The following is an 11,833-nucleotide window of genomic DNA, read 5'->3' on the forward strand; positions in this document are numbered from 1 at the left end:
AGTCTATTCTTTCGTCCTGAATTATTAAATGCATTTTAATTTACAGTCGCGTCGTCCATGTCCTGATCCACGCGTGGTTGCGGAGTGGCCTCGCTGAGCCCATATGTTCCCCCATGTCTGAGGCGGGCACTGCCACTCTGCGCCCTGCACTGGTCCCGTACCAACACACAATGGTGCGGCACAAAGGCATTTCCTGTGCCTGCTGTGTCACCTGTGCCGCACTGTTCTGTACCCCGCACTGACTCAGCTCTCTGCATTCAAAATATCACTCTTGTCCGGCACGTCCCAGGTTGTACATGCGCCGGGAATTTAGTTTTACCTTCCCAATTACCGTACAAGTTTTCGATAATAAATGATAAAATGCCTAAAAGGGAACATGAAAAAACACAACGGTGTTAGTGTTATTTAAACGGCTTCACTCGTGTCTGTGGCAGGTGAAGATGCGTCCAGGTATTTTGAATAATCGGAAATATACGGCTGAATTTTCTTTGTTATGAGATTAACATAAAAAAGTAAGGTGTCAAAGAGTGTTTTACAAAGCCCAAATAAGGCATAACATTAATCCTTTAAGCATCTGTTAGTCGCATTTGGAGCAATAACATTTTTCATTTCATTCAGTTTATTAAATTTATATATAAAGGACGTCTACCTATATATTTTCTTTCTCCAAAAAAACAAACAAAAACTTCCAGACAACGCAGATGGACTAATTTGCACTAAGCCATGCGAGTAATAGGCCTCAAAACACTGTTACTAATTATGCATTACCGAAAATACCAGTTCCACAGTAAATATAGCCGTCATGGACAACCTGGATCCATTCGGAGGCCTTGTGGACATCCCAGTGCCTGGGTATGTTGTAGTAGTTGCGGCTCTTGGCTGCTCTGCCTGACACACCACTTTGCCATGTATTCAGACTGTTTCCATTCAGCTCCGTTCATTTGTATGCTGCAGGACATGCCGACGCAGACATGGCCGCTGAATGAGCATCCATTGCAGTTCTGTTGTCAATTGAGTCCGGTCCAGACAACATGGATGGGAGGGACCTCGGTGCCGAGCTCCAGAGCACACACAGGAGTCATGCCTGCTTTACCAGCCGGCAGCTATTACTTTTTTACCCCATGATGGTACGCATTAGCTTTTGCCAAGCTAAATTTAAATGTCTGCTCTGGGAATCAGTTAAACCTGTTAGAGGCGGTGCGTAGAGTACAGGGATGACGACAGGTTTAAGAGAGCTTGAGAGATCGAGTTTGCATTCGGAGCGATTTTGGATGGAACGTCTAGTTGCAATTCATGTGTGATTACAAGAACAAAAAAATTTCAGCTCATGAACAGTGTAAGGGGAAACTGAAAGACAAAGAAGTACACGAGTTTGGAAAATATCTGTAGAGATTAAAAGAGCGGGACTAACTAGACAAGAGTCAGCGGGGACAGTGTTTAGTGTCTGTGTAGGATATAGAAAGCTCAGTCCATACCACATTTGCTAGGGTCAGCCCTGGGACTTTAAAAATACACCTTTTTAACAACTCTTCCTTATTTACTTTTTACACGGCCTCTAGTTCCCTGGATAACAAACGTACATCGGAAAAAAAGCGTAAAAGTAGTCATAAAGTTTTATTAAGTCTTCAACCTGCAAAGTTGATCCAAATGATGTGAACTTTCTCTAAAAAGTCTGCATCAGTGCGAAAACTGTGCATTGACTAAATTTAAACACCGCTAAACCTGTTTGCACGGTCCAAGAATATATACAGAGAAAAATAACTTGGGACAACACACGGCAATAAAGTTTTAAAAGTAGATATGAAGGAGGAAAAATAATCCCATTTCCCAGAACTTTCTCTGAAGCAGAAGTGGAACAAACACTGATCGTAGCCAATAACAAAATGTAAAGTTATACTCTTTAAAATGGCGTGTAAGGTAAACATATCAGGGGGAATTCGAGCAGACATTAAGCATTTACATATGCAGAAATACGCAAGCCAGCACAAATGCATGCACAGACGTACGGATAAACAGCCCCATAATAAGTCCCAGACTGGGCTAACCGAGCTGCGGCTACAGGCACAGGCTATTCATATCCAACAGAATGAGAGGTTTCACATTGTCCTCTCTTCCGCTACAGGCCGTGCGTGTATTGTCTTGCTTCAGAAGGTGGATTGATTAACTCGCAAAATAAATGTGATCTTTTATCCGCTATGTGACAGCATGCACTGGTGATGGGCATCTGAATCTTTGGGATCTATTCTTTTGAAAAATCTGCTCAAAAGACTGGCTCTCTCTGAACAAATTGTATGAAATCTTGATTGGTGGACGTTTGATCCGATGAGCACGAAGAAGGTGGTGAAATGTTGTCAACTCAAACTGCCCAGTCCAGTTGGCAACTTGGGAAACATGGCAAGCTGAAGCGACCACGTCAAACTGCAAACCAAGCCAAGAATGACTTTAGATCAAAATAGCTTATTCCAACTAACATAATGTAAGACAGAGGTGCACGAAATTTGCACCAAAACTAAGAAAACATCATAATACCCCTGCTTCTAAAGATCATTACTACAGCCTGCACCTCATGATGAAACCACGCTAGCATGCGAGTCGCCCAAAACGGCAAGAATGCATTAACATTTGGCTTCACAATCCAAATCCTGACTTGTCACCATTAATATGTAGAAACGCGCTGGAGAAAAAACATGCAAAACCATTGGTCCCACAAAATGCTTGCCCTGTCAGGCATCCCTGGCTCTCTGTTAAGCTCCCAAACTCCAACCATATACTTTCCCATGTTGATAATCACAGACTAGCATGGCCTGTAGTAATTAGCTGCCTCTTTCTGGCAATTTACGGTTGTTCAAAGCTGAAAATGTTTGTGTTGCGGATACAATAGAGTGACTGAGTGAAAGGGTGAACGGGTCAGCTCTCGGTTAAAGCATCATTTGAATCTAGACTAGTGGTTTGAAGGAGTTCCCTGCAGCTCACGGCATGTTTCTGTCACACTCTATGGTGTGCGCGCTATCAGCTACATGTTTTGTTGTTTAACAGCATATGCCTAATCCATATGGCCTATTTTGAAATTAATAGAAATTAGTCTTTTGCTCAAATGCCTCAAGAAAGCATTCATCTCAAATGCCTGGAGCAAAAAGGGAAAGTTAAATTTATTACACACAAGATAATTACTCCTATTTGTTAAATTTTATGCACTCCCGCCAGGGCTGAGTGAAAGGTTCAGTCTTAGCCACGATGCTCAGACGTTCCTTCATGTGCACACTTCCTCCAGCTTGTATGAGACGATCCCAAGGTGCTCCTTGGCCTGTTGGGATAGTTCCTCCAACATGTGCAAGGTCTTCCCCTGGGCGTCCTCCCAGTGGGACATGCCCAGAACATCTCCCCATGGGAAACGTCCAAAAAAGATTTAAGACGGATGTCCGAGCCATCTCAGTTGACTCCTCTCGAAGCAGAGAAGTAGAGAAACTTCACGCAACCCTATCTCACAGACCCAATGGAGGAAACTGTCACTTTCTGTGTGGAGTTTGCAGTTCTCCCCGTGTCTGCGTATGTTTCCTCTACCACTAACAATATGTACAAGAGGTTTCCCTCCGGGGCAAGGACACCCCTGTAAAAGAGATTCTTAATCTCAGTGGGACTTTCCTGGTCAAATAATAACTCATCTGTTTGTTGTTTAGATCTTTTGGTCATGGCCCAAAGCTCATGCTCACAAGTGAGAGTAGGAGGGAAGGCATAGTCTTTGGCTTTGTAAGTCAAGCGTGAAGGACAAGCGCATGAGTGGAAAATATAAGTTGCGAACAAAGATTCGCTATAGCTTAACATTAAGAACTCTGCAAAAGTTACTTCTTTATCTTTCCATTCGTCTAATCTGAGGAAGACTTCTCCTGTAACAACTACGTGCACAAGGTTATGTTTGTGTTGGATGTAATTCATGGCATCGGATTAATCAAACCATGTACAGCCCCCTCCCCTTTCATTTTCTATTGAGCACACAGCCATTAGGACCTCTATAATCATTCATGAGAGGCAGGTAGCTTCACTCTCACAGACCTGAGCGCGCTAATCACTCGCCGCATCTACGACGGGTTTTCTGGAGCAGCGAGATTCTAACGCTAACAGACACCCTCCACGGCCCTCCATCCATTCAGCCTAATTGTCTGCTCATTCTTCACCTGCTAACAAGCAAACAAACCTGCGCACATGTGGCACGCACTTCAAAGCAAGGCCGCGATGGGAGGGGGAACATGTTTGTAGTGGAAAACGAATCACGGAATATGAAAGCAGGAGAAATTCGGGTGCCGTGTGAGTCCGAGCCAGGGCCACCTCAGGGAGAAATCCTGGAAAAATGTGATATTTTACACCTGCATCTCTCCGGAGGTGCAGAAGAGTAGACGGGAGCGGGGGAGGCGGTAATTAGACGAGCGTGCGCGTTGCCGATGTGCACGAGGATTTATAAAGGATTTTTTAGTATGTTTCTAGGGCTCGCTACCGGTTCTTTTTCTGCTTTCAATTTGGTGCGTCGCATTCCCTGCCAGATTATTAAAAATGCTAAACCTGGTTTCGAATGCTAGAAAAGTGTTGAAAATTCAAACAAATATGCTAATATTGTTACAGTGATAAATAGCTGGCAAGCACAGTTTAATGAATAATGCTATTGGCTCTAATTCCTCATTAAGGCCCTAAAGACGAGAGAGAAAAGAGGAAAAAAACATGTATTGTTTCAAATTAAACTAGGAAAGCAGGAGATAGCTGCACCTTCCCAAATTAAGCAGATTCAAATTACTCGGTTCCGCAGCTGGTGTGCAGTCTGGGCTCTTGTGAAACCAATTAATGCCGAGGTTAAGTGTTGATAAAGTAATTGGAGCAGGGTTCGAAATGAGATGGCAGCGTGATCGGGACGCCTTAATAAGAACGCACCACGATCACGCAAGGGCTCCATTAAAGATTAACTGGGGAGATTCAGGACATTCATGTGGGCCACAACATAACATTACCAACACTTGGATCTGGCATTGGAAACTGGACTCCTCAAAATGCAATATGGCCAGACTTGATGAATGGCCTGAATGCACCAAAAGCCTCCTGGAAGTAACTTTGGTCGTAGAACTTTGGGGGATGAGCTGCGTGTTTATCTCACAGGAACTTTTTCCAAGCCCATAGACTGTGGAGGAACATGCTCAACCCACACAAGGGCTCACATGACCTGGAGTCAAACCCAGAGCTTACTATTTCACTGCATTGGAAAACACTTGTACTATTTCTGTTCATACGGTGTGAGTCCATGATCCCCTGACATTAAACGTGGTGCATTGAGTATGAGCAACATCGTGACTAAACCATCATCGTTACCTCCGCAGATCGACAAAATACTTCACAATGACAACTGCTTTTAACGAGCCAGAAAACACAAGGCTTTTTTTGCTCCTTTTTTTGCTTTGTTAGTGTTTCATATGTTGAATGCTGCTGAATAATCTTGGCTGTAGATAGTGCTTTTTTTTTTTTCCTTCTATGGGATCACACACAAAAAATTTGGAACAAATCTGCATCAGAAGTCTTCTCAGTGTCATCTTCCAAGCTCCCATTTGAAGTGCGCAGAGTGTGGAAGCCCAGCCAGAGAAAACGTTTATGCATCTCGACAACTGTATTGATTTACACATCGCCGCGGCTCGATGTTGCTGGAGATGATGATGTTCTGGCAGCCATGTTGACGCGTCGCCAAAGCTCGTATCATATGAGCTACAAACGCTTTACACATTTTACTGATGTGTAATTAGTTCCCCCACATTGTCTTCTACTGTTTAATTTGGACAGTTTATTATTATTCCTCATATTTCTGATTTTACGTTTCACTTGTTGGTATGGTTGGCCTGCACAAAATGTTTCTGTGTTTTCTCTCACGGAATTTTTTCCTGAAGTTTGTGTCGTGCAACTGCGATTTCTGTGTTACATTTGACAATCAATATTCAGTTCATCGATCCCATTTTAAGCACGTCCAAGAGTAGTAGCATTTGAGAAAACTGCTAACTAAAGCCAGAATCACCCGCATTTCAGAACATGTTTCTGGAGGTTCCAGCTACGGCGTTAACGGGTTTTAAACATGATACGAAACAATGGAGGCAAGATATGACGTTCAACTAAAGAAAATGACTTGATTCCTCTTTTTCCTTTGCTACAATTGTCTAAATGTTTGCAGATTGTGGGATGACATGTGCAGAAATGTTTTCTTGGCACTAGAGGGTCCCAGGTTCGCGTTCCGTGTTCTGTGTGGAGTTTGCATGTTCTACTTGTATCTCGATGGGTTTTCCAAGTGGAGTAACGGCCCATCCATTCATCCATCCATCGATCCGGGGCATCCGTTGGAGCTGCCCAAATCACATTGCACCAGCCCCTATGGCTCCTCCTGCGGGTGGTAGGTCCACGGAAAGACGGCCTCATGATTCTAATCGGGCCTGTGGGTCTCTCTTAAGGGGCTTCCGAACCGCTCTTTGTCTGACCCGTCAACTACCAGGGGCACGAAGTCCCCGACAACAGAGCTCCCGGGATCATTCAGGTTCTCAAACCCCTCCACCACGTTAAGGTGGCGGTTCGAGGAGGGGCCCATCCCATCAGACATGTATAGTAGGTTAAAACATCTAGTTAGGAAATAGTGAGCAAGATTCTGGCTGAAGATCTGGAGATGTGTCACCCTGACAGGTGTCCCTGAGGCACTGATTGAAGGATTAGTCAAAATCAGAGGACAAATTTCCCTACAGGGGTAATAAAGTATACAAATGCACATGTACAAATCAAACGAAAGAAGATGTATGAAAACCCTAACATCTGCTGTGATACCGTCAGCTCCGCTTCCTGGCCCTTTCTAGGTCCTACTTTCGAATGCAGTAGCATCTGGAATCCTCCTCACAGCAAATTGCTTCCACCATCTGATTTCGGGACTGTCCAATCACAACAGTTCATTTAGAGTCTCTACATTTTCCTCTCCGAGATCACGGGATCACTGAAAACAAACTTTACAACTTAACTTACCTGATTGCTTAACCTACTTGTCAATCAAACCCCAAGAGGATGAGACAAGTTCCCAAACTCTTTGTGTCGAATAGTAAAAGAGATCAATGTCTTTAACCTAAACCAGACACCAAAGCTTTATACAATTTCCCTTTCGTTTTTGCAGCAACATTTTAGCATGGTAAAGCTGTGACCGTGCTCTGCTAATGGGGGCATTTAAGGTGTCACGGCTTTGACAGTCATTGAATCTGACAGCAGGAAACACCTGGTGTCCACTCTGACGGACAAACTTCTGTAATGAACCAATTCTGAATGTGCCGTTGTTTCTGTGGTGAAACTTAAGACGGTTCTTTTGTATTCCAGATCATTTCATTACTGTGAATGAAGCAGCGAATGTCACAATGAGCACGGTCTTCCAACTTCGCAGACAATTAAAGCGTGCAACTCTATCTGTCAAACACGGCAGTCTGCAGTTTACATTACACAAATACAACACGGTTGTCATCCTGGGGAAGCGACCCGTGATTAGTCCAGTTACTAGAGCTTAGACCCCATCACCTCGACAAAACCATGAGCTCAGTATCCCAATATTTACTCCATAACGATATATGCAGACTTTCCATCTTAAGACTCGAGGGTGAGCTAGCGCGGCTCGCTTCAAGTCTTGTTTATTTTGCTAAGGAAACGCCAAGGCCAGGACAAACATCTCAACGCATTATAGCGTATACAGTAAAAGTGTGACATCACCGCAGAAACGGCCAAGGCGAGTGAGCTGGTCCAATCGGGGATGAATACATGCACAAATAAGACTGCAAGTGTAAGTGTAAGAGTGAGTTCGAAATGCATGAAATAATTTTAAATGCCTGTTTATCTGTGCAGCGTTTAACCTGAAGGACAGATGACAAACTTTCTCAGAGATTGTTAAACCAACAGTGACTTGTGATTTAGCACTGTTATAACGAAGGTGCTCATAATATACAGTATAATAACAAAGCTTCATCTGTAAAAGTGAGTAGTTATGTGCTGTTATTTTCAGAAAGCCCAGAAGTTCTTGCTTGGAAGGAGATGATTATGTTGTGTTCATCAAATTATGCTTTTAATCGGAAACGCTTTATATCAAGGCGTGCTCATTAAGTATTAAAAAGGTATTAATAAGCATTAATAATGTGCTTGTAAAGTATTAACACACTACTTAATATACTTGTATCTGTTAACATACTAATAGGCCATTAATGATAATTAATTCATATTAATAATACGCTTATTCATAGCCAACCCTTAAAGGGGCTAGATGCAAGTTAGCCATTTTATACTCCCTACTGCCACCTCAGGTCATACGTGTAACTGCAGTGGTGAACAGGTCTGGGGTCATTCTACATTGTAGGACATTGCTGGAACATGTAGGGTGAGGAAAATACATAATTTTGACATTTTAAAACTCTGTATAGACCCTTTAACCTAACCCTGACCTTAACCCTATCCCAAAAATGTTTACTAATGCTTATTAATACTTAATGAGCACACCTTAATCTAAAGCCATACCTTTTAATCAATCAATCTTTACTATCGCTTAAAAGAAAAACTGGCGTACGGCTGCAGTATGTAATGTTTCCTGTCGTCACCTGTACTGGTTGTTTGAGAATGGCTCTTATACTGTTTTTTCTACAAAGGAAAACTCCTGTACGACTGAGAGCTTACATAGCAACTCATGACGTGGTAAAGCACGACTTAAAACGACTGGAAGACACGTAAATACCAGACACTATAAGTTAAAGTGTTTTATGATGAGGTCAATGGGAAGAAAAGAACAAGCAGGTATATTTTTATCCAGGCCTGGGACTGTGCTACATTTACCCGTACATTGCTGTTGTACATATGATTGATGTTGAGGAAAAGTGGTGCAGAGATGTTTATTTGTGCAGATCTGGGGGGTGCCTCAGGGGGGGCTAATCTGACACTGACTGACAGATGCCTCCAGAGCTTTCTGACTCACCCTGGCACGGGCTCCCAGCGACGCCTTCACTTTAAAAAAGAGGTGAGTGGCTACGAGTGGGAGAATAACAAGTGCGGAGATAATCCCATGTGAGGCCTGTCCTAAATTCTGTATCATTTTAACTGATGAGCTTCTTGGGCCTCCGCCATGTCAGTGCAGTAAACAAATAATTATTCATACTAATAATCTTCCATATTCATGTGCAAATAAGATCCCTCTCCTGGCTTGTGCACGGCTTCAAGGTTGTATGTGGGAGGTTCCCCTAACTATTGCGCGACTTGACTCATTTCGTGCCAAGAAAATCTATGGGTCAAGGAAGTTGTGAGGATTGGGCCATAAACAGACTTTTTTAGTGTTAGTGCTTTTGAAGAGTCGAAACTTTTTAACTGATAAGTAAAATATTATGCAAAAGAAGAAGAAAGTGTATTATAAGTTTGTATCCATGCTGCACGGGTAAAGGGGCCAAAAAAGCAGGAGGAAATACCTTTACAATGTAAGAAGGTTCAACGTCCATGACCTGTGATGCCTGGTTTTATGAACATTAATAATGTTGAGGCTGAAAGAATCCCATGCAGACATTGGCACTTACTTATTAAGGGGATATGGACGTTTTGAGCCTCATTTTATATAGAAACATATAAGAAACTAATCTCAAGGTAACGCAAAAAGACATGTATCTATCATTCAGGACGACTTCCCCAACGTGAAGACATTTTGTATCTCTAATGCCTTAATCTCACATGCAAACTAACAACACAGATGAAAAAGCCTATTGTTAACTTAACTTTATTATTTTATATACGGTCCTTTTAAGGTGACATATAACCATGGTGGTCTAAGGCAGCGATTCTCAAACTGTGGTACAAGTACCACTGATGGTACTGGTTGCTTCTTCTGGTCCATGGTACTCAGGGTCAATTCATTTTAATTGGAGCTCATATCAATATTTGTTAATGATGTGTTTTTTCTGGTTTAGAAACAAATAAGAAATAATTTAGTCCAATTTTGGTTTATTTTAGACCTAAATATTACAGGTACTATTTTACGACCTAAACAAGAATCTCATTTTTTTTTATGTCACAAGGCATTCAAAAACAGAAAATCTTTTTTTTTTAATAAAGGGAATGTGTAATCCTATGCTGAACCATATGCAGTTCTATTTTCAACATTTTGTAATTGTATATTTGTTGTGTGAGATTGTTTTAGAGGAAAATAAAATAGTGTTTAGTGTGAACAGGGCAGAAGGGCATTAATGCACTGTGCTCTCTGTTCCTTCACTTATGGCATTTTCTTGAATGTTGGAATTTATGTTTTGCACATTTTGATATCCTGCAGAAATTAAAAAGCGATTCTCATCTTTATCATGATTATTGTTTGTTTTTATATCTTATAATCTAACATGAAGGTTTGACTCTTAGATCTCTTGCTTCCTTTCACTTTGCTTCTGTCACCCTCAGCCTCATCCTAAACATCATGCACGTCTCACCTTTGCATTTACGCACGAAAACTTTTTTTTTTTTTTTCACGCTTTGCGCATTTGTTAAAGTGGATTCTGTTTCTTTGCACAAGTCACTGACCTTTTTATTCAGCGCTGTGGCGCCTATTTATTTACTGATACACGATAGCACGTATCATATATGTGGCTATTAATAGTGTAGAGAGTGACCCACATCACAGGACTCCTTGGCACAACTCTCCGTGCGTCAAACTGAACATTAAAATACACTTTTTCACTTTTAAAAACACAAGTGTGAAAGTAAACCTTGACGTGTGACAGTGGGCAGGTAGGTGGTGCGACTTGGCTCGACTTTGATCAGAAAACAAACATAAAATTGGGAAATGGCAAAATATATATATATAATGTTTATAGCCAAGTAATAAGCATCGTTAAGCTGTGGAGAAAGTAAGTTAGTTCACAGCACGTACCATTGTGGTGCAGGGAAAAGTGCCAACCCTTTCAAAGACCCATTTTCCACTATCCAAAAAGTTTCCAAAAAGTGAGGCGCGTGGGAGAGAGAAAAGTGCTCTGCGTCTCGTGGCTACCGGAAGCACACAAAAAAAGGCGCCCTAAAAGCCGACCTGCTCCGTGCTGGACATTCTCCACCACTGCTAATCCAAAGAGGTCTGATCCGACTTCTGCTCGCTCCGTCCCCAGTCCAGTCCCCCGAAAGTGTGCTCTTGGGGGGGGGACGCCTCTCTCCGCTCCTCTCGCTCCTCCGGTACGTAATGTCCACCCGAGTCCGCGCGTTGTCTGCTCAAACGATCAGCTGTTGCTCCGCGGAATCCTCGTTACTGGCACCGGCCACGCACGGCGAGACGCGGTCACCCCAGAGCGCAGATTTCGCCGCGTATATATCGCGCCTGTTTGCGCTCGTACGCGGGACGAGCGAGGGGGTGTAGAAATGGCGAGCTCGCTTATACGTTCCGGACAGCGCGCGCGGACCGAGATGCCTGCCCTCGCCTCGCTGTGCCTGCCGCTGGTGAATTATTAATAACCAAAGTCTGGCGCACTGAGCTACGAACCAGGGCGGCAGCTGGGGCTTTGCGGGGGAATTAAATACGGGCTCACTGTAAACCGTGGACGCAGGGGATTAGTAGCTCTCACCGGAGACTGAGCGGGGCAGCCCGGGGCCGGAGAGGAGAGAGGGAGGGCGGGCGGGAAGCGAGCTCCGCGCGGTGTTACCCCTAAAAGCCCTGCGCGGCGTAAGGACAGGCTTCCGTTATGTGGTGCTTTTTGTCAGATGATGAATATAAGAGTAAAGTGTGAGATGCATGAGGTGAGTCCAAAGGTCAAGCCCTTTAAGTGCTTCCCAAATGAACTGCTGTCTGTTTAGGGAT

The 11,833-nt window shown here is 43.2% G+C and overlaps 1 protein-coding gene across 8 annotated transcripts in view; it reads right to left on the reverse strand.

The window, feature by feature from the left end:
* The window catches only part of nfixb (nuclear factor I/Xb), a 129,457-nt gene extending 117,860 nt beyond the window's left edge, over positions 1-11,597 (reverse strand). For 2 of the 8 annotated variants that reach the window (XM_079563901.1, XM_079563915.1), the window contains exon 1: positions 10,922-11,594. In XM_079563901.1, the coding sequence (XP_079420027.1) occupies positions 10,922-10,924 (3 nt within the window). In that variant the 5' untranslated portion in view covers positions 10,925-11,594. Of the gene's footprint in view, positions 1-10,921 lie in introns of all 8 variants that reach the window. The other 6 variants (XM_079563908.1, XM_079563907.1, XM_079563909.1 and 3 more) reach the window with 5 other exon arrangements.
* Between the last annotated feature and the right edge of the window lie 236 nt (positions 11,598-11,833).

This window comes from Gobius niger (assembly GCF_951799975.1).
Source record: "Gobius niger genome assembly, chromosome: 10".
Classification (NCBI taxonomy): Eukaryota; Metazoa; Chordata; class Actinopteri; order Gobiiformes; family Gobiidae; genus Gobius; species Gobius niger.